At 43.7% G+C, this 21,287-nt stretch overlaps 1 protein-coding gene across 5 annotated transcripts; it reads right to left on the bottom strand.

Annotated features, from left to right (window-relative positions):
- Positions 1-10,140: 10,140 nt before the first annotated feature.
- On the bottom strand, positions 10,141-20,547 carry LOC135506955 (zinc finger protein 16-like). Of its 5 annotated transcripts, none has more exons than XR_010450585.1 (5): positions 20,133-20,547; positions 13,816-13,934; positions 12,408-13,616; positions 10,664-10,852; positions 10,160-10,196 (listed from the first exon to the last, which is right to left on the bottom strand). XR_010450585.1 is itself a non-coding variant. In XM_064926393.1 (3 exons), exons 1-3 carry the CDS (start codon positions 20,380-20,382, stop codon positions 12,534-12,536), a joined length of 1,452 nt encoding a protein of 483 aa, XP_064782465.1. In that variant the 5' UTR covers positions 20,383-20,547; the 3' UTR covers positions 12,017-12,533. The 5 variants fall into 5 exon arrangements, 1 of the variants encoding a protein (XP_064782465.1); XR_010450584.1 differs by having other exon boundaries at positions 10,161-10,196; positions 10,426-10,852; XR_010450582.1 differs by having other exon boundaries at positions 10,141-10,852.
- Positions 20,548-21,287: the final 740 nt, after the last annotated feature.

The following is a 21,287-nucleotide window of genomic DNA, read 5'->3' as shown; positions in this document are numbered from 1 at the left end:
TGACTATGCCCTCCTGCACAGGTCATGGGATCTCCCTGTTACACACTTGCTGCAACATGTCTGAATCCTTGGTTGTTTCACGGAGGATGGTTCAGAGGAATGCACAGTGCATGAGTGTGAGGAGTGCATGAGTGTGCCTCGTCTGCTCGGGTATTCGATCTTGCAACCGTTCGGTTACTAGTCCAACACTCTAACTACTAGGCTACGCTGTCACCCCCGATCAATGCCAAGATAGCGGACGTTTTTCCTTGCATGGCATTAGGACTTTGACACTGACTATATAGATGGGCCCACTGTCCCACCAATGCCCCTGGTGCAGCAGGTACACAAAATTGATGACAATCCAGACTTTGACAATGGTAGTGCAGATAGCTTGACCATTGACAGTGCCGTCAAACCGCACAGAGTGACAAGTGAGGTGTTGCACGAGTTAGGGCTAGGTGACATTGAGTCCACTCAGTTGTTGCAATAGTGTAAGGCCAAGCTAGTTCATCTTATCTTCTCCCGGCACAAACTAGTTTGCAGAACGGCTACTGGTTATGTCCATTGCATCAGACTCAGTGACACTAAGCCTTTTAGGCTACCTTACCGTAGGCTCTCCTCTAACCATTATGACAAGCTCAGGCAGGCCTTGGATGAGATGGAAGCGCAAGAGATAATCAGGAAATCCAGCAGTGAGTATGCCTCCCCGCTTCTGCTGGTCTGGAAGAAGTCTAGCGATCTGAGACTGCACAGACTTCCGATGGCTCAATGCTCGCACCGTAAAGGACCCTCGACCTCACCAAGCTGATGCTCTGGCGGCCCTGGGTGGCAACGCCGTCTTCTCTATGATGGATTTGACCTCAGGCTACTACAATGTGGAGGTGCATGAAGACGACAAGAAGTTTACAGCCTTCACTTCTCCTTTTGGTTCATATGTATATAACCGTCTTCCACAGGGACTTTGCAATAGTCCAGCTACATTCATGAGGATGATGTTGAGCATTTTTGGGGATACATGTTTTTCTAGCTTTCTCTGTTACGTGGACGATGTGCTGGTTTTTGCTCCAACTGAAGAACTTGGATTGCAAAACTTGGAGTCAGTTTTTGAGCGGCTCAAAGCCCATAATCTGAAATTGGCTCCAAAGAAATGCCATTTAATGAAAAGGTCAGTGCTTTTCTTGGGGCATGTCATCAGTGAAGGAGATGTGGCCACAGACACAGAAAAGTGAAGGCTATTGCAGGGATGACCGAGAAGGATCTCATGGAGGATAACACAGACGTGCTCTCCCAGGGGAAGAGTCGGTCCTTCCTCGGAATGATAGTCTATTACCAGCAGTTCATTGAGGGGTGCTCCACCATCGCTAAGCCGCTGCATGGGCTGACAGCTGGGACAAAGGCACCACGCCATGGAAAAGGCCACAAGAAAAGACAAATACATAGGAAACTCGCAGCAGACTGGACTGGTGAGTGCAAACAGGCCTTCAGTCAGTTGAAATAAGCTCTATGCAGGCACACCCTGATTTTAGTATACCTTTCTTGCTCTCTGTAGATGCATCAAATAGCTTAGGTGCTGTCCTCCAGGCTTAGGTGCTGTCCTCCAGATGCCAGAGGATGAGTCTGCAGCCAGATCCATAGCATTTGCTAGAAAATCACTTACTTATGCACAGTCAAAGTATCCTGCCCATAGGTTAGAGTTTTTTGCTTTACGCTGGGCCGTCTGTGAGAAATTGTCATTGGCTAAGGGGCAAGCCTTTTACTGTAAGGACAGACAACAACCCATTAATGTACATCCTGTCCAAGCCCAAATTGGATGCCTGTGAACAGAGATGGATTGCTTAGCTCGCTCCATTCGAGTTTGACATCAAGTACATCCCCGGTCCCAAGAATGTCATTGCTGATGCACTCAGTAGACAGCCATTTGTGCAGCCGAGCGCTCTCCACTGCATCACAAGTGTTCTATACAAGGCCTTGCTGGAAGAAGCTGCAGGAGTACATGCTGAGAAGGTGCAAGATGTGTTCCACTGGTCGAACCACTCATTTGACCTCGAGAGCTGCCTCAACTCACTCAGTTACTGGTGCCATCTGAGATGGCAGACGTGAGAGTGCTATCCCGTGACGACCTGATATCAAAGCAGCCACAGGATGACACACTGGTCAGAGTTGTCTTCTACGTGGACAGGGGCCGGAGACCTTCTGGGAGGGAACGTGGCCATGAACCACTCGAGGCCCTTCGGATTTTGAAGACCTGGGAGAAGCTCACTCTGAAAATGTGTGTACTATATCGCGTTACCAAAAGTTTGGGGTCAAAGAATAAGACGTACCAGAATGTAGTACCCACCTCCATGAGGGTGACAGTCTTGAAGGGTGTCCACGATGAAGTGGACCAAAACGCAGCGTTGTTTTTATTCATGGTTCTTTAATAAAGAGACTAAACATGAATAGACTAACAAAACAATAAATGTGAAAAACCAAAACAGCCCTATCTGGTGCAAACACAGAGACAGGAACAATCACCCACAAACCCAACACCAAACAGGCTACCTAAATATGGTTCCCAATCAGAGACAATGACTAACACCTGCCTCTGATTGAGAACCATATCAGGCCAGACATAGAAATAGACAAACAAGACATCCAACATAGAATGCCCACTCATATCACACCCTGACCAAACAAAACATAGAAACATACAAAGCAAACTATGGTCAGGGTGTGACAGGTCATCAGGGGTGTTGGGGTTCTTTGTTCCTCGTCAAACATTGGATCATTGGTGAAATTAGCATTCAGACAATATCTTTAAGGAAATCAATCATTCATTTATTAATGCAATTGCAGACAGAAGTTCACAACAGGAACATAGCACGCATGTTTCCAAGTAAGTTCTGCAAAAGAGTAAAGGGTCCAAGTTATTTTATTAAGCCTGAAGTCCAGCCTTAGTGATGTCACTGCCGACCAAGCCCATGCATACACAACTATACAAACAATAGTTTCAGTGTTATATAAAGGCTCAGCAGTAAATGTCCACTCCCCAAGTTGATTTATAGTGGAATGTCTGACTAGTCTCTTCTCTTTCACACCCCTGCAGGGTTCTTTCTCACAGACATCCTGTTTTGACTGCCATAACTCACACATCTCTCGAACCGTTTCTTTACAAGAGGCAGAGACTAGAAAATAACTGTGGAACAATGTTAATCTGTAGTCTAGGACACTATAAATGTAGTGGGGGAGGGGTCTTATAACCCTTCCCTTTCTATTAATACAACATAAGCATAATCAATTATTATAATACATCAAACATTTGGTACAGCCCCTATCATGACCCCAAGATGAACCCAACAGGGGCAACAGCGGACGTTGTACTTGGTGAAACAGAGGTTCTTCTGGCATGGTCTGGAGTCTGATGTGAGAGAGTACGTCAAGACCTACAAGAGGTGCGTGTTCAGTAAACCCCCGAGCCAGAGGCCAGAGCTCCATTGGAGTACATCATCACGACTGAGCCCCTCGAGTGGGTCTGTGTGGACTTCAAGTCCTTGGGTGTTCTGGTCGTCACTGACCATTTTACTAAGATGGCCCATGCCTTCTTGTGTCCGAACCAATCAGCTAAAGCAGTGGCCCTTTAGCTGTGGAACAACATCTTATGTGTGTATGGTTTTCCTCGTCGTAACCACTCCGACCAAAGGGCCAACTTTGAAAGTAAATTGATTGCTGAGTTGTTGAGTGCTGCAGCACTCCAGAAGTCGCACACGACTCCCTACTAGCCAATGGGGAACGGGGGAGTCGAAAGGTTCAACAGAATGCTGGGAAACATGATCAGGACCTTACCTACGAGAGCGAAGCACAGGTGGCCCCAGAAGCTGATGTTGTTGACCTTCGCCTACAACTGTACAGTCCATGAAACCACAGGCAACGCCCCTTTCCAGTTGATGTTTGGGAGAACCCCACGTCTGCCTGTCGACATGATGTTTGGTACCGTGCTGCAAGACTCAGAGGTTGTAGACTATGACGAGTACATGAAGGGTGTCCAAGACCCTGACGAGAAAGCGAGAGCTGAGGGAGGCCATGGAGACGGTACAGGTGTCAGCAACCAAACAGCTGAAGAGGAAGATCAGAGGAGCTCCAGTGGAGGTCGGTGATCGGGTGCTGCTGGCGAATAAGGGTGAATGTGGAAAGAGGAAGCTTGCTGATCCTTTATATTGTTACGGAGAAGAATAGTGACATCCACATCTTCAAGATACATAACATGGCAATTAGCCAGGAGAAAACAGTCCACCGTAATCTGATAATGCCTGTAAACTTCTTGCCTCTCCCTGACACTGCCTTGGAGACACCTAATACGGGAGACAGTGAGGAGATGGAGGACTCATCCATGAACGATATACCAGAAATTGACATTGGTGAGAGGACTAGTGTGCGGATATCAGAACAGACCTCCAAGTAAACACAGTCAGAGCCCTCAATTGTGCTGGAAGATGGGCCACTAGCGAGGGACCCTCAGAACTCACCACATTCTGAGGGTGACACAAGCGTGTCAGAGATAACCTTTGGAGAAGAAATGTCTGAACCCTCTGAAGAAGAAAGGCATTCTGAAGACACTGCTGGTAGCAGAAGCTCCAGCAACAGTCACAGAAACCTTGACTATCCACCGACTGTGTACAGTGACCCACCAATGGTGGTTGTACTTGAACAGGTTAACCATAATGATAACTCCGTTAGGCCTGTCAGGTCAGGGGCTGGTTGAGTTAGGAAACGCCCAGTGAGACTCAGACTATGCAGACACAGAGGGGTTTTCATATAGAGTTCATTAGAATGCCTGTGTGGGTGTAGGATTAGAATCCAAGTTGGCCTGTAGATTTCCAGATATTTATTTATTTTACTTTCAAGTGGCCCCATGGAGGTACTGGGTCAGAGGTCAAGTAGGCCCAGATTTTTCTGTCTGATGGGAGACCAGATGGGAGACCAGATGCTGCTGGAAGTGGTGTTGGAGGGCCAGTAGGAGGCACTCTTTCCTCTGGTTTAAAAAGTATCCCAATGCCCCAGGGCTGTGATTGGGGACACTGCCCTGTGTAGGGTGTCGTCTTTCGGATGGGATGTTAAATGGGTGTCCTGACTCTCTGAGGTCATTTAAAGATCCCATGGCACTTATCCTAAGAGTAGGGGTGTTAACCCCGGTGTCCTGGCTAAATTCCCAAGCTGGCCCTCAAACCATCAAGGTCACCTAATAATCCCCAGTTTAAAACTAGCTCATTCATCCCCCTCCTCTCCCCTGTAACTATTCCCCAGGTCGTTGCTGTAAATGAGAATGTGTTCTCAGTCAACTTACCTGGTAAAATAATGGATAAATAAAATAATACAAAAATGCACTGATGTAATGGTCACATTAACACAGCTGTTTTCATGCTACAGATTTTACCATCAACACCATTAAGCCCTACACAACTAACATGCTGTTTGAGGTAATCATTAAGTAACTGAGGAAGGCCCTTCTATGAACCCAGCCACTACGCTTTAGACAAGACCCTAAAGGAGAAGACATACTTGCTGATAGACTAACAACAGGAAGGTCTCTCACCACTCCCTCTGAAGGTTGAAGCTCAGGGTGACCTGCTCTGTTCATCATGGATACTGTGGTGTTTGTATCATAGGAACAGGAGGGTCTATCTCTATCAGGCCCAGGCCCTGCATTGAGTCTGTGAAGAGAAGGGTCTGGGCTGCAGACTAGATCCCTGACTGGAGCCTCTGTCTCTCTGATGACCACCAGGACTGAGGTTGTTCAGTCCACCTGTCCACTGGTTGTGTTCTGTGTGGTGGTGGAGTCTCTGTCCCTCGTTGTTGGGTCCTGGTTCTGACTTGAGAAGGAAGAGCGAAGGCTTCTCATCCAGGGTCCTGATCCGGAGCCAGGATTTGTGACCAGCCAACTCAGAGGTCCTGTCTCTCCCACCAGTAACACTGGATACCAGCAGGTCTTCATGGACTGCAGACAACAAGACACATTGTACAGATGAGCATAAAAGGTTTATATAAGAAACGATACATTATGAAATGTAAACCACAGTCAAGCTCATCTAATACTGTGATTCAAGTACAATATAGAGCCATTGGAGTTCATTATAAAAAAAGTCCATATGTGTTGATTCAAGAATTAGGTATAATGTTTCGACTAAGATAAGGGAAACTTAGTCCCTGCAGTGATACAAAAATAACCAAGTCAATCAGCAGAGTAAATGCTCTATTTAATTTCAACAAAATAGTCATACACTCACATAACTTTGAAGTACGGTACTTTTATTGCAAAAAAACTATATAAGTAGAATAACTACTCACTATGGTAACGCTACCTTTTCTGTAAATTTGGTAACCTCGCTTTGATCAAATTAATTTGAGAATACTTTGGAAAAGGTTCAAGATTACATACATATTCATGTCATGTAAACAGGCATTAAGGCATTATCCTTAACTCACTATAAAACATAAGTATCAACCTAAAGGGACTAAGTTTGTCACTCTTCATCAGTGAAGCATTTGTACAGACACCATCACACCAACCATCACCAAATCATCTACTCTGCCTCATCATACTCATTCTTTCCTCAGTTCACCTCATCCAGTTCCCTCCTACATCCCAAACCAACAGAATGAACTACAAACTAACTAGTACTACATTACATGTCAGTATACTCTATACATGGGCCGTGTGCATTTTCTGCTGGTGTATCCTGAGGTAGCTCCTCTCTGAAAACATCTTCCCGCAGTGCATACAGGTGAACAGCCTCTCTCCCGTGTGGACCTTCAGGTGTATCTTCAGCTGGTAATGGTGGGAGAAACTATTCACACACTGGGGCAACGTCAGGATTTGTCCCCTGTGTGGACTCTACAGGTTGAAACAGTGTGCATCCCCTGGTGGAGCTCCACCTGTTTGGGGAAACTGAAGACTTTCCTCCCAGCTGCCCACTGCACTGAGGCAAGGTAACACGGTCACCACCGATAAATCCATGATTATCGAAAACTTCAACAAGCATTTCTCAACGGCTGGCCATGCCTTCCTCCTGGCTACTCCAACCTCGGCCAACAGCTCCGCCCCCCCCGCAGCTACTCGCCCAATCCTCTCCAAGTTCTCCTTTACCCAAATCCAGATAGCAGATGTTCTGAAAGAGCTGCAAAACCTGGACCCGTACAAATCAGCTGGTCTTGACAATCTGGACCCTCTATTTCTGAAACTATCCGCCGCCATTGTCGCAACCCCTATTACCAGCCTGTTCAACCTCTCTTTCATATCGTCTGAGATCCCCAAGGATTGGAAAGCTGCCGCAGTCATTCCCCTCTTCAAAGAGGGAGACACCCTGGACCCAAACTGTTACAGACCTATATCTATCCTGCCCTGCCAATCTAAGGTCTTCGAAAGCCAAGTCAACAAGCAGGTCACTGACCATCTCGAATCCCACCGTACCTTCTCCGCTGTGCAATCTGGTTTCCGAGCCGGTCACGGGTGCACCTCAGCCACGCTCAAGGTACTAAACGATATCATAACCGCTATCGCTAAAAGACAGTACTGTGCAGCCGTCTTCATCGACCTTGCCAAGGCTTTCGACTCTGTCAATCACCATATTCTTATCGGCAGACTCAGTAGCCTCGGTTTTTCTGATGACTGCCTTGCCTGGTTCACCAACTACTTTGCAGACAGAGTTCAGTGTGTCAAATCGGAAGGCATGCTGTCCGGTCCTCTGGCAGTCTCTGGGGGTGCCACAGGGTTCAATTCTCAGGCCGACTCTTTTCTCTGTATATATCAATGATGTTGCTCTTGCTGCGGGCGATACCCTGATCCACCTCTACGCAGACGACACCATTCTGTATACTTCCGGCCCGTCCTTGGACACTGTGCTATCTAACCTCCAAACCCGCTTCAATGCCATACAACACTCCTTCCGCGGCCTCCAACTGCGCTTAAATGCTATTAAAACCAAATGCATGCTTTTCAACCGTTCGCTACCAGCACCCGCACGCCCGACTAGCATCACCACCCTGGATGGTTCCGACATAGAATATGTGGACATCTATAAGTACCTAGGTGTCTGGCTAGACTGTAAACTCTCCTTCCAGACTCATATCAAACATCTACAATCTAAATTTAAATCTAGAGTCAGGTTTCTATTCCAAAACAAAGCCACTCACGCTGCTAAACTTACCCTAGTAAAACTGACTATCTTACTGATCCTCGACTTCGGCGATGTCATCTACAAAATAGCTTCCAACACTCTCCTCAGCAAACTGGATGCAGTTTATCACAGTGCCATCCGTTTTGTTACTAAAGCACCTTATACCACCCACCACTGCGACCTGTATGCTCTAGTCGGTTGGCCCTCACTACATATTCGTCGCCAGATCCACTGGCTCCAGGTCATCTACAAGTCCATGCTAGGTAAAGCTCCGCCTTATACTTTTATCTCCCTCACCAACTTCAAACATCTGCTATCTGAGCAGCTAACCGATCGCTGCAGCTGTACATAGTCTATCGGTAAATAGCCCACCCAATTTTACCTACCTCATCCCCATACTGTTTATATTTATTTACTTTTCTGCTCTTTTGCACACCAATTTCTCTACCTGTACATGACCATCTGATCATGTATCACTCCAGTGTTAATCTGCAAAATTGTAATTATTTGCCTACCTCATTCCTTTTGCACACAATGTATATAGACTCTCTTTTTTTTCTACTGTGTCATTGACTTGTTAATTGTTTACTCCATGTTTAACTCTGTGTTGTCTGTTCACACTGCTATGCTTTATCTTGGCCAGGTCGCAGTTGCAAATGAGAACTTGTTCTCAACTAGCCTACCTGGTTAAATAAAGGTGAAATAAAAAAAATAAAAAAATATTTCCCACAGAATGAACACGGGAAGCGCTTTTCTTTGCCACCAGATCTACTGATAACGTCACTACTACTGTCATTTGTCAATGGACTTGTGTTGCCATTTAGTGTTGAGGCACTGGCATTGACTGAGGTCTGGTTGCATATTAGAAGAGTGTGAGGAGGATGAAGGCCAGGGAGTGTCTGTGTTGTCGCAGGATCCATGTTCCAGTTGATAGATCCTATAGAAGGCAGCACCTGTTAGGGGGTTAACCTGAGGCGCCATCAGTCTCTCTGAATCACAACTATAGCAGCAGGACGGAGCACCGCTCGTCGAGTCTGTGTCTGTTCTCTTCAGCCGCATACAGACACCTCCCTGCCCCCGCAGACCAAATCTACGCCTAGCTCTGGTCTCAGCCAGTCTGTTGTCATGGAGACTAAATTAAGTTGTTGTTTTGTGTTCTACTGTCTGTTTCTGGTTGTGGTTTAAAGTGTTGTTCCCCAACCCAGAGTTGTGGATGATGTCCCATCTATTGACCTCCACTATGCCGCCTCTGGTCCTGGCCTGCTCGGTCGTCCCCGTGGTTCTGGGAATACAAGATGGCAGCCCAGTCTCCACTGTTAGCCTCCAGCCAACCACCGTTACAAAATAGGCTTTACAGGCATTGTAGAGGGAATACGTTTTAAATCAGTTACCTGGTCAAGTTCATACATTATAATGTGTGTTTTTATATTTTAACATATTGATACAATTTTATGAATTTAGAAAATAAACAAAAAAAACAACCAAGTGCATCACTATTGCCATTGAAGATCTATTACTGTATGTAGGCTACATGTATTTCTCCCTTACCTTGCTCCCCCATCTTTGGTCCATCTTCTATTGTCTCCTCTTTGACCAGCAGCAGATCAGGCTTCCCATCCTCCATGTCTACTGACTGTAAGAGAGGATGTTGGATCGATCAAGAAATCTGATATGAGCACCCTGCTATGGAGCATCTTCTGATTGGGCAATGAGGAATTGCTTTGAGTATTATGCAAACATGCTAGTTATTTTTCTCTCTGCATTGTTGGGAAGGACCCGTAAGTAAGCATTTCACTGTTCGTCTACATCTGTTGTTTTATGAAGAGCGTGACACATACAATTTGATTTGATTACTTGACACTTTAATGATTTGATCATTCAATGGCATGGTCCCACACTTAAAACAAAATTAATCAAGACCTGGATGGACTCACCTCAGTGACACTCTGTGGGTTCAGGAGGAGGTGTAGTCTGGTTGTCCTCCATGACCATGGTCCCCTCAGAGTTCCCCAGACCCTCCCCACACCCCTCTTTCTTCACCAGCAGCACCTCTGGACCCTCCTCCTGGAAGAGGGAGGTGATCCAGATTACACAGACATACACTCCCTCAAGTACATACACATACATACAGATAATAAACACTCGTTCAACATTGAGTTTTTACCCATCCCCACTACGTCTGAGTACTGTAGTTACAGAATGACATCATCGTTTTTAAACCCATTATGGTGGACATAAATATAAAGTTGTAGGTAAATATAAGTCGGCTATGATAAGTAACCATCAGACAAACCTGACTAAACTATTTTGAAGTGTACAGTAGGTGTTTGTTAGTATGTGGGTCTAAAAGTCTTCAAATGTAAAGTCCCATTTTGGCCTCCGGAGTGGCGCAGTGCTAGAGGCGTCACTATAGACCCGGGTTTGATCCGGGGCTGTATCACAACCGGCCGTGATCGGGAGTCCTATAGGGCGGCGCACAATTGGCCCAGCGTTGTCCGGGTTAGAGAAGGATTTGGCCGGGGGGGCTTTACTTGGCTCTAGCGACTCCTTGTGGCGGGCCGGGCGCCTTCAGACTGATCTCGGTTGTCAGTTTAACTGTGTTTCCTCCGACACATTGGTGCAGCTAGCTTCCTGCGGGCAGGTGTTAAGAAGCGCAGTTTGGCGTGTCATGTTTCGGAGGGTGCATGAATCGACCTTCGCCTCCCGAGCCCGTTGGGGAGCTGCAGCAATGAGACAAGATCAAAATTGGGGAGAAAGATAAATAAAAAGGTCCCATTTTGTGTATATTGGTTATAAAGCGCTGTTGGGTGTATACAGAATAGGGTGAGATCAAATTTGATGTACAGTGAGATCAAAGTATTGGGGCAGTGACAATTCTGTTACAGCTCTGTACTCCAGCACTTTGGATTTGAAATGATGAAATGACAATGAAAGTGCAGAGCGACAGATTTAATTTGAGGGTATTTTCATCCATATCGGGTGAACCGTTTAGAAATTACAGCATTTTTTGTACATAGACCCTTCCTTTTAAGGGACCAGATGTATTGGGACAAATTCACTTGTGTAATTTTTTACATTTGTACCATAGTCCTAGCATGTAATGACTACATCCAGCCTGTGACTCTACAAACTTGTTGGATGCATTTGTTGTTTGTTTTGGTTGTTTTTCAAATTATTTTGTGCCCAGTAGAAATTAATGGTAAATAATGTATTGAGTCATTTTGGAGTCACTTTTATTGTAAATAAGAATAGAATGTTTCTAAACACTTCTACATTAATGTGGATGCTACCATAATTACAGATAGTACTGAATAAATATTGAATAATGAGTGATAAAGTTAGACGCATAAAATAATCTGAAACTCAACCAAAACAAACAGCAAATGCATCCAATAATTTTATAGTCACACGCTTGATGTACTTAATTTACCTTTATTCAACTAGGCAAGTCAGTTAAGAACAAATTCTTATTTTCAATGATGGCCTAGGGGAACAGTGGGTTAACTACCTGTTCAGGGACAGAACGACAGAGCTGACGACCTTTTCAGCTCGGGGAATTGAACTTTACAACCTTTCGGTTACTTGTCCAATGCTCTAACCACTAGGCTACCCTGCCGCCCCAATCAATTGCGTGCTAGGAGTATGGGACTAAAAACTAAATTTTTGACTACTTTAATACATTTAAGTGAATTTGATCCAATACTTTTGGTCCTTTGAAAAGGGGGGGACGATGTACCAAAAGTGTTGTAATTTCTAAAAGGTTATATGGATGAAAATACACACGCTGAAATAAAAGCTGACCGTCTACATATTAACCTCAGTCATTTTCAAATCCAAAGTGCTGAAGTACAGGGCCAAAACGAGTCTCAATGAAAGTCTAAGAATGAAAAGGCCCATTTTGTATTTATTAAATAAACAAGTTTTAAATACACCATATGAAAACCACACATACACTTGTCTAAACTAAAAATCTCCATGAATTTGATAAACCGCATAGATTTGACCATTAAAAGTATCTTGGGAAAGTAGATGAATGGAAGTAATGAGATCATCATATAGCCTACACAGTACAAACACAATATGTAACAGACATTTTAGGCTTATATATCACACAATGTCTGGATGAAATATTCTACCAGGAATATTCTACACTGAAATCTGTTAATCTCTTTATTCCAAATGCATCTGTGGGTCTTTTCTGCTGACAACAATAAAAATACATCTTTGCTTTAATACAGGGTTTGAGCTAAACGTCAGAAGCTGTGGAATGATTACTTTATGTTAATAGAGTGTAATGGTTACTCTGCTGGTGTAGGTTGAGGTAGCTCCTCTCTGAAAACCTCTTCCTGCAGTGGGTACAGGCGAACTGCCTTTCTCCCGTGTGGACCTTCAGCTGCATTTTCACCTGGTTCTGGTGGGAGAACCTCTTCTCACAGTGGGGGCAGCTGTAGGGTTGTGGACCCTATGGTGTCTCTTCAGACTGGATGAGTGGGAAAAGCGCATATGACACTGGGTACAGCTGAAGGGTTTCTCTCCTGTGTGGACCCTCTGGTGCCTCTTCAGGCTGCCAGCCTCAGCGAAGCGCATATCACACTGGGTACAGCTGTATGGTTTCTCTCCTGTGTGGACCCTCTGGTGGATCTCCACCTTCTGGGAGCAGCTGAAGCCTTTGTTACAGAACATGCAGAGGAACCGTTTCTCTTTACTATTGTCCGATGTTGCTCCCCCTCCCTGAGCCTGGGCCATAGTCCTGTCGTTTGAGTTCAGCACCTGATCAAAAAGGACGCAGCTTTGCGAATCAGAAGGTCCCATCAACGCGGACACTGGGTCACGATCCCTGAACACATTTAGATTGGTCTCTAAGCTTTCCCTGTAGTCTAAGAAGTCACTAGTGTTGTCCTGCGACTGTCCTCCTAAATGAGTCTGGTCTTCATTCCATGTCAGAGGAACGTCATCCTCCACTTTCACAGTGACCTCATCTACGACCAGACCCTCCCCTTTCTTATCTAGAGACCCTTCAGAGTATACACTACTACTGTACTGGTTCCAGTCCTCTCTCATTAGATTTGTCTGTGTATCTAAGCCCACAGGCATGTCAGCAGGTATCATCTCTGTCTCTGCTGCATATGAACAGGATGGATCATTGCCAGTCTGTAACGCATCACCTGAGTCCTGATGGGACAGAACCTTCCTCGGGCTCAGGTTCCCATGAAGTAAATTCTCTGAGCGAGGAGCAGGACAGTCCAGTCGCCCCGTTAAAGTCTCTGTTTCTGTGTCTGTCTCTGTCTTGACGGCGGCGTTCGGCGTGCCACTGACCTCCATGATGCTGCATCGGGTCCTGGGGGGCGCTGGGGCGGTGGTGGGGTTCTCTGTGGCTACAGGGGGCGTTCCAGCTGCTCCAAGCTGGATGTCTCTGCTTTGCCCTGGGTCTCCCTCTCCTTCAGACCTCTCAAGCTTGACCCCAGGACCTGCAGCCTCTGCAGACTGACACAAAAAGAGAGGAGGTTATTCCCGGTACATGAGTTGCATTGGATAACAATGTCCTAGGGAAGTCTCACAAGCTCCTCTATGGCAGATAAATTCAGATGTACTTGTAAGCAAGTGAATAGCTGAGGGGAGCCTTTCTGAAATAAACTGGCACATTTAATGTACTGTAATTTTGATGTAATACTGTTACACTAACCTCTATCATGATAAAGGTTCCACTCCCCTCATCAACGGTGACTGGTTGGTCATGTCTCCATGTATTGTGTCCCGCTGGCTTCACAAAGATCCTGTGGCCTCCAGTGAGATGTCCTTCCCCTGAGAGAGTGATTGGGGGAAAAGAGGTGGTTAAGTTAGGTATTGCTAATGCTCAAAGCTATATTGTACACTATTGACAGTTTTGACACAGAGTACAGTTTTTATGGATAGTCAGATTTATGGAAGTCTAAAGAGAACATATAAATAAATTAAATAGCTCCCTCAAGATCATGACTTCTCTTGACCACGACATAAGTTATTTTGTCGAGATCACGAGATAATCAAAAGTACCGCGCATTATCCATTCATTTGCTCAGATGCACAATAACCACTTCATCAAGAAGCCCTGTGGTTGCATTGATTGCAATGTGGGGCATTTAAGCCCTGAACAATGCCTGACGGGTGGCATTTAAGTCCTGAACAATGCCTGACAGGCAACACGGTCTCCCAGGCTGCACCGTCTCCCAGGCTGCACGTCACCCCCAAGACCACAGCCAATAGCATGCAAGGAACAATGCAGCTAACGTTTCTAGCCTTGGGAGCTAGCTAGTTAGCTAGCTTGTTATCAACTCTGGTTTTTAGCTTGCATAACTGATATGTATATAATTATTAGCGGAAATAATGTTTTGTGGATAATATTTACATTTACAGTGGGTGAGCTCCTTTCCTGACAGGCTGATCACATTCAAATTCAGCCTCAGAGGCTGATAAGTCAGGATGCTGCCTTTGAGGCAGTTTCATAGGTAAGACTCCTTGCAGGCAGATTAGCTGTCATAGTGCTTTACGGGCAGATGCATATCTGATCCAAGGGTTGAGCTCTATTTCTGGCAGGCTGATCAGATTACATAACAGCCTCAGAGGCTGATAAATCAGGATACTGCCTTGAAGGCTGTTTGATATTTAAAGCTCCTTGCAGACAGCCTCCTAGTCAGCATCCTGTCATATCAGTGTCTGAGGCGGCTAATGGATCTGATCAGCCCGCCAGGAATAGAGCCCACCCAGTCTTGATCATTTATATAATGCACTGACTGCTAGTCTGCCTGCAAAAAGCATCAGCAATAAAACTGCCTACAAGGTAGAATCCTGACTTATCTGCCTCAGACTGCTATTGAATCTGATCAGCCTGTCAGGAATGGAGCTCACCCACTGTAAATGTAAATATTGTCCATAAAACAGGAAGTGTCCCTTACAATTATAAACATCAGTTATGCATGCAAACAACCAGAATATACAGTACCAGTCATAAGTTGATGCACCTACTCATTCCAGGGTTTTTCTTTATTTGTACTATTTTCTACATTGTAGAATAATATTGAAGACATAAACTATGAAATAACATGTATGGAATTATGTAGTAACCAAAAAAGTGTTAAATCAAAATATATTTTATATTTGAGATTCTTCAAAGTAGCCACCATTTGCACACTCTTGGTATTCTCTCAACCAGGTTGTCACCTGAAATACATTTTAATTAAGAGGTTGCCTTGTTTAAAGTTCATATGTGGAATTGCTTTCCTTCTTAATGCATTTAAGATAATCAGTTGTGTAGTGACAAGGTAGGTGTGGTATACAGAAGATAGCCCTATTTGGTAATAGGTAGTCCATACTATGGCAAGAACAGCTCAAATAAGAAAAGAGAAACGACAGGCCATCATTTCCTTAAGACATGAAGGTGTGTCAATCCGGAAAATGTCAAGAACTTTCTTCAAGTGCAGTCACAAAAACCATCAAGCGCCATCATAAAACTGGTTCTCATGAGGACCACCACAGGAAAGGAAGACCAAGAGTTACCTCTGCTGCAGAGGATAAATTCATTAGAGTTAACTGCAATTGAGATTGCAGCCCAAATAAATACTTCAGAGTTCAAGGAACAGACACATCTCAACGTCAACTGTTCAGAGGAGACTTTGTGGATCAGGCCTTCATGGGTGAATTGCTGCAAAGAAACCCCTACTCAAGGACACCAATAAGAAGAGACTTGCTTCGGCCAAGAAACATGAGCAATATCTGTCCCTTGGTCTGATGAGTCCAAATCTGAGATTTTGGTTCCAACCGCTGTGTCTTTGTGAGACACAGAGTAGGTGAACGGATCTCGGCACGTGTGGTTCCCACCGTGAAGCATGGAGGAGGTGGTGTGTGCTTTGCTGGTGACACTGTCAGTGATTTATTTAGAATTCAAGGCACACTTAACCAGCATGGCTACCACAGCGATATGCCATCCCATCTTGTTTGTGCTTAGTGGGACTATAATTTTTTTTCAACAGGACAATGACCCAACACACCTCCAGGCTGTGTAAGTGTTATTTGAACAAGGAGGAGAGTGATGTAGTGCTGCTTCAGATGACCTGCCCTCCACAATCACCCGACTTCAACCCAATTGAGATGGTTTGGGATAAATAGGACTGCAGAAGGAAGGAAAAGCAGCCAACAAGTGCTCAACATATGTAGGAACTCCTTAAAGATGGTTGGAAAAGCATTCCAGGTGAAGCTGGTTGAGAAAATGCCAAGACTATGCAAAGCTGTCATCGAGGCAAAGGGTGGCTACTTTGAATTCTAACATATTAAATATATTTTTATTTGTTTAACACTTTCTTTGGTTACTACATGATTCCATGTGTTATATCATAATTTGTCTTCGCTATTATTCTACAAAGTAGAAAATAGTAAAAAAATAAAGAAAATGAGGAATGAGTATGTGTGTCCAAATTTTTGACTGTTACTGTATAACAAGCTGTCTACCTACCTAACAAGACTAGACAAGTTACACTGCCTTCAAAGTATTCACACCCCTTGACTTTTCCAAATTTTGTTGTTACAGCCTGAATTTGAAATGGATTAAAATTTAGATATTTTTGTCACCGGCCTACACATAATATCCCATAATGTCAAAGTGGAAGTGTTTTCTAAAATATTTACTCATTAACAAAAATTGAAAAGCCGAAATGTCTTGAGTCATTAAGTATTCAACACCTTTGTTATGGCAAGCCTAAAAGAGTTCAGGAGTACAAATTTGCTTAAAAAACTTCTTATGGCTGGGGGTAAACTGCCTGCTACTCATGCCCAGTTGCTAATATAATGCATATTGTTAGTAGATTTGGATAAAAAAAACACTGAAGTTTCTAAAAGGGTTTGAATGATGTCTGAGTATAACAGAACTCATTTGGCAGGCAAAAACCTGAGAAAAAAATCCAACCAGGAAGTGGGAAATCTGAGGTCTGTAGGTTTAACTCATTTCCTATGGAAGATACAGTGGGATATTGGTCATATTGCACTTCCTAAGGCTTCCACTAGATGTCAACTGTCTTTAGAACCTTGTTTGGTGCTTCTACTGTGAAGGAGGGGGGAATGAGGGCTCTTTGACTCAGGGGTCTGCCAGAGTGCCACGAGCTGGTCACGTGCACTCACGTGAGAGTTAGACCTGCGTTCCTTCACATTTCTACAGACAAAGGAATTCTCTGGTCGGAACATTATTGAAGATTTATGTTAAAAACATCCTAAAGATTGATTCTATACTTCTTTTGACATGTATCTACGAACTGAATATGACTTTTCGTCTGAACTTTCGCATGGACTTGCCCGCACGTCGAGAGTTTGGATTGTGTACTGAACGCGTGAACAAAAAGGAGGTATTTGGACATCAATGATGGACTTTATGGAACAAATCAAACATTTATTGTGGAACTGGGATTACTGGGAGTGCATTCTGATGAAGATCATCAAAGATAAGTGAATATTTATAATGCTATTCTGACAGCTGTGGACTCCACAACATGACGGATATCTTTATGGCATGTTTGGGCTCTGAGCACTGTACTCAGATTGTAGCATGGTGTGCTTTTTCTGTAAAGTTTTTTTGAAATCTGACACAGTGGTTGCATTAAGGAGAAGTTGATCTAAAGATCCATGCATAACTTGTATTTTCATCAACATTTATGATGAGTATTTCTGTAAATTGATGTGGCTCTGCAAAATCACTGGATGTTTTGGAAGCGAAACATTACTGAACGTAACGTGCCAATGTAAACTGAGATTTTTGGATATAAATATGAACTTTATCGAACAAAACATACATGTATTGTGTAACATGAAGTCCTATGAGTGTCATCTGATGAAGATCATCAAAGGTTAGTGATTAATTTTCTCTCTTTCAGCTTTTTGTGACTCCTCTCTGGCTGGAATATGGCTGTGTTTTTCTGTGAATAGGTGCAGACCTAACAATCGTTTGGTGTGCTTTCGTCGTAAAGCCTTTTTGAAATCGAACACTGTGGTGGGATTAACAACAGGTTTATCTTTAAAATGGTGTAAAATACTTGTATGTCTGAGGAATTTTAATTATGAGATTTCTGTTGTTTTGAATTTGGCGCCCTGCACTTTCACTGGCTGTTGTCATATTGATCCTGTTAACGGGATCGCAGCCATAAGAAGTTTAACAAGTAACAAGTTTTTTAACATGATTTTTCAATGACTACCTCCTCTCTGTACCCCACACATACAGATAATTGTACGGTCTCTCAGTCGAGCAGTGAATTTCAAACACAGATTCAACCACAAAGACCAGGGAGGTTTTCCAATGCATTACAAAGAAGGGCACCTATTGGTAGATAAAATGAAATGAAAAAATCAGACATTGAATATCCCTTTGAGCATGGTGAAGTTATTAATTACACTTTGGATGATGTATCAATACGCCCAGTCACGACAAAGATACAGGTGTCCTTCCTAACTCAGTTGCCGGAGAGGAAGGAAACTGCTCATGGATTTCTGAAGGCTCTGTAGCTGTGTTGTTGCTTGCATGCGATTGACTGTGGTCTTGGGGATGGAAAACAGCCTGGGGGAACGAGCTCTTTCAGGGCTTAAATGCCCCACGAGGGTTTAGATGCCCCAAGAGCTCTTATCTCAAGGTAAGGGACATTTAGCTTGCTAACATTCTAACTTATAAACTGATAATAAGCTCCAAACACAAATGAAAGCATGATGTTAGCATGAAATGTACCATCCCTTAGTGTAGCAATCAACAAAAACATATGCGCTGATCCACCGTGGGCTCAGCCAAACTGTCAATCTATCATCAATGTGTCCACTCCTATTTATTGTTTCTCGTGATCTCTACAAAACAACTTTGAGATAAATAAGTTGTGATCGACATAGCGAGGGAATTATTTCTTTATAAATCCAATCTGGACTACAGTACACATTAATATAAGAGTTTGATTAAGCATGTACATGTTTTGCAAGAACAACGATTTCCCTAATAATCCTCTATATATGGACACATCTGATATCAGGCTACATGATGAATGCAGAAAATTGCCAATCAAAATAAAACGTTCTAACACAGGACCATGTTCTTTTTGGGAAGGATCTTTGATTCACAGTTCGGCCATGAAAAGTTTGTAACATGAAAACTACATTCCGTTGTTCAGAACTCACACCTCCATTACACAGACATTGCCATCGCGTTTTGGGACAACAGAAGTACATTCACTCCCATTGGAACGCAGCTGTGTGCAGAGTGTTCTGTGTGGTGCATACATTGGATATCTTCAACATATGCATCATATTGTATGCATAGACTTGACAGAACTAGTAGGAACAGGTGAATGTTGAACTTTTGTTGCACACATAACCAGGAAAAAATGTTGGATTGCACAATGAATAAGTTTGAAAGCAGAGTTAAGCAAATTGATGCAAATTGATACAATGACGTTGTCGATCAGGCTTCACTTCACTTGCGCAAAAGAGGGAAGCTCTCTCGGCTGGTGCTAGCACATGGCAGATCAAATACAAAGCTGAAACGCAGATTTAGGTGTTTATATGCTCTAAGAATATAAAAGATTGCTCAAAAATTGCCGTATGATTCATTCGATTTGGACATTATGCTTATTAAGATAAACAGTGTGTTTACATGATTATTGAATAATCGGCCAACTGCCATAATCAGTTTAATATCGAATTATTACTGTGCATGTCAACGTACTCACTGTCTGGGATTGGCAAGGATGAAACACTACATCACTTTTTGATGTACTATTTATAGATCGATTGGTTATGTTCCATGTGTCATAATGGTAAATGCAGCAAATAATCTGGTTGGAATATGATGGTGTCTTTGCAAAATAGCTAAATAAATCAGTGGAATTATAGCATACTATCCAAAAATGGCCCAAGACCCAATTCTGGTTAACACATCTGAATTCACACATGCGCAGACGGAAAGGGTCGATAGGCCCCGCAGCCTCAGCTTCCTGTAAAATGTACCTCTTGCAATTCCTCTGTATCGGTCGAGGATCTTGACATTACTGGGAAGGACACGCTCCTGTGCCACCTTCAGTTCCAATAGTTGTAGTTTCCTCCTCAATGCCCTGTTTTCTTTCTGGCTTTGAGTTACTTCCAAACGAAGCACTGCATAGTCGTCATCTACGAGTTTACAAATCTCTGCCACGGCTGCATTCGCTAGCACCTCCATAATGGAGGCTATTTGAGTGTGAAACTCCATACAATTAGCCATTGTTAGCAACTATCTAGCGTTACCTAGATAACATATCAACCAAGTCCCATCTCCAACGCGAATTGTGGTGTAAGTATGTGATACTATGCAGTGAAATGGTGTTAATAAACGTCTAAATAATAACACAAAACGCTGACGTGGATAATGTTCTCGGTCACTGTTCTCTTCTTTGGTATTACGGCGGTTTGTAAACAATTGTTAGAGGTGCATACCGCCACCTACTGTACAGGGTGGTAACCCATAGGAAAAAATATACATTTTAGGAAAGGGGGGGACTACATAATACAAAAACACAAAAATAGACCCATAAAAAAAATACTTAATGTTCTTTGGCATGCAGATCACTGACAACCTGAAATGGTCAATCCACACACAGTGTGGTGTTGCACCTCTTCAACCTCATGAGGCCCCTAAGATGCACCATTGAGAGCATCCTGTCAGGTTCTATCTCTGCCTGGTATGGCAATTGCACCGTCCGCAACCGCAGGGCTCTCTAGAGGGTGGTGCGGTTAGCCCCTCGCATCACCAGGGGCACACTGCCTGCCCTCCAGAACATCTACAGCACACGGTGTCACAGGAAGGCCAAGAAGATCATCAAGGACCTCAGCCACGGCCTGTTCACCAGCTACCATCTAAACGGTGGAGACAGTACAGATGAATCAAAGCTGGGACCGAGAGACTGAAAAACAGCTTCAATCTCCAGGCCATCCGACTGTTAAATAGTCACCAAAGGGTATGGTTAAATGAAAAAGGTATGCGCACTGTTCTTTGAAATAGGGTAGTGCTTATTACATTACACATTAAAACTCATATGAAAAGTATCTTTAAAGCTGAGAGCAGACTGGTTTAGAAAGAACAGTGTTAGCAAGAATAGAGTAGAAAACAATAGAATTACTTTATTCCAC

Source organism: Oncorhynchus masou, chromosome 20 (genome assembly GCF_036934945.1).
Source record: "Oncorhynchus masou masou isolate Uvic2021 chromosome 20, UVic_Omas_1.1, whole genome shotgun sequence".
In the NCBI taxonomy this organism is placed as follows: Eukaryota; Metazoa; Chordata; class Actinopteri; order Salmoniformes; family Salmonidae; genus Oncorhynchus; species Oncorhynchus masou.
This window is presented reverse-complemented; position numbering and strand designations above follow the sequence as displayed.

What these genes read in the sequence shown, in the direction of transcription:
- LOC135506955 (XM_064926393.1), bottom strand. Translation starts at nt 20,382, where the DNA reads ATGGCTAATTGTATGGAGTTTCACACTCAAATAGCCTCCATTATGGAG. An exon ending in ATACAGAGGAATTGCAAGAG is followed by an intron (nt 13,935 to 20,132) that starts GTACATTTTACA and finishes TCACTCTCTCAG; the next exon opens with GGGAAGGACATCTCACTGGA. An exon ending in GAACCTTTATCATGATAGAG is followed by an intron (nt 13,617 to 13,815) that starts GTTAGTGTAACA and finishes TTTTTGTGTCAG; the next exon opens with TCTGCAGAGGCTGCAGGTCC.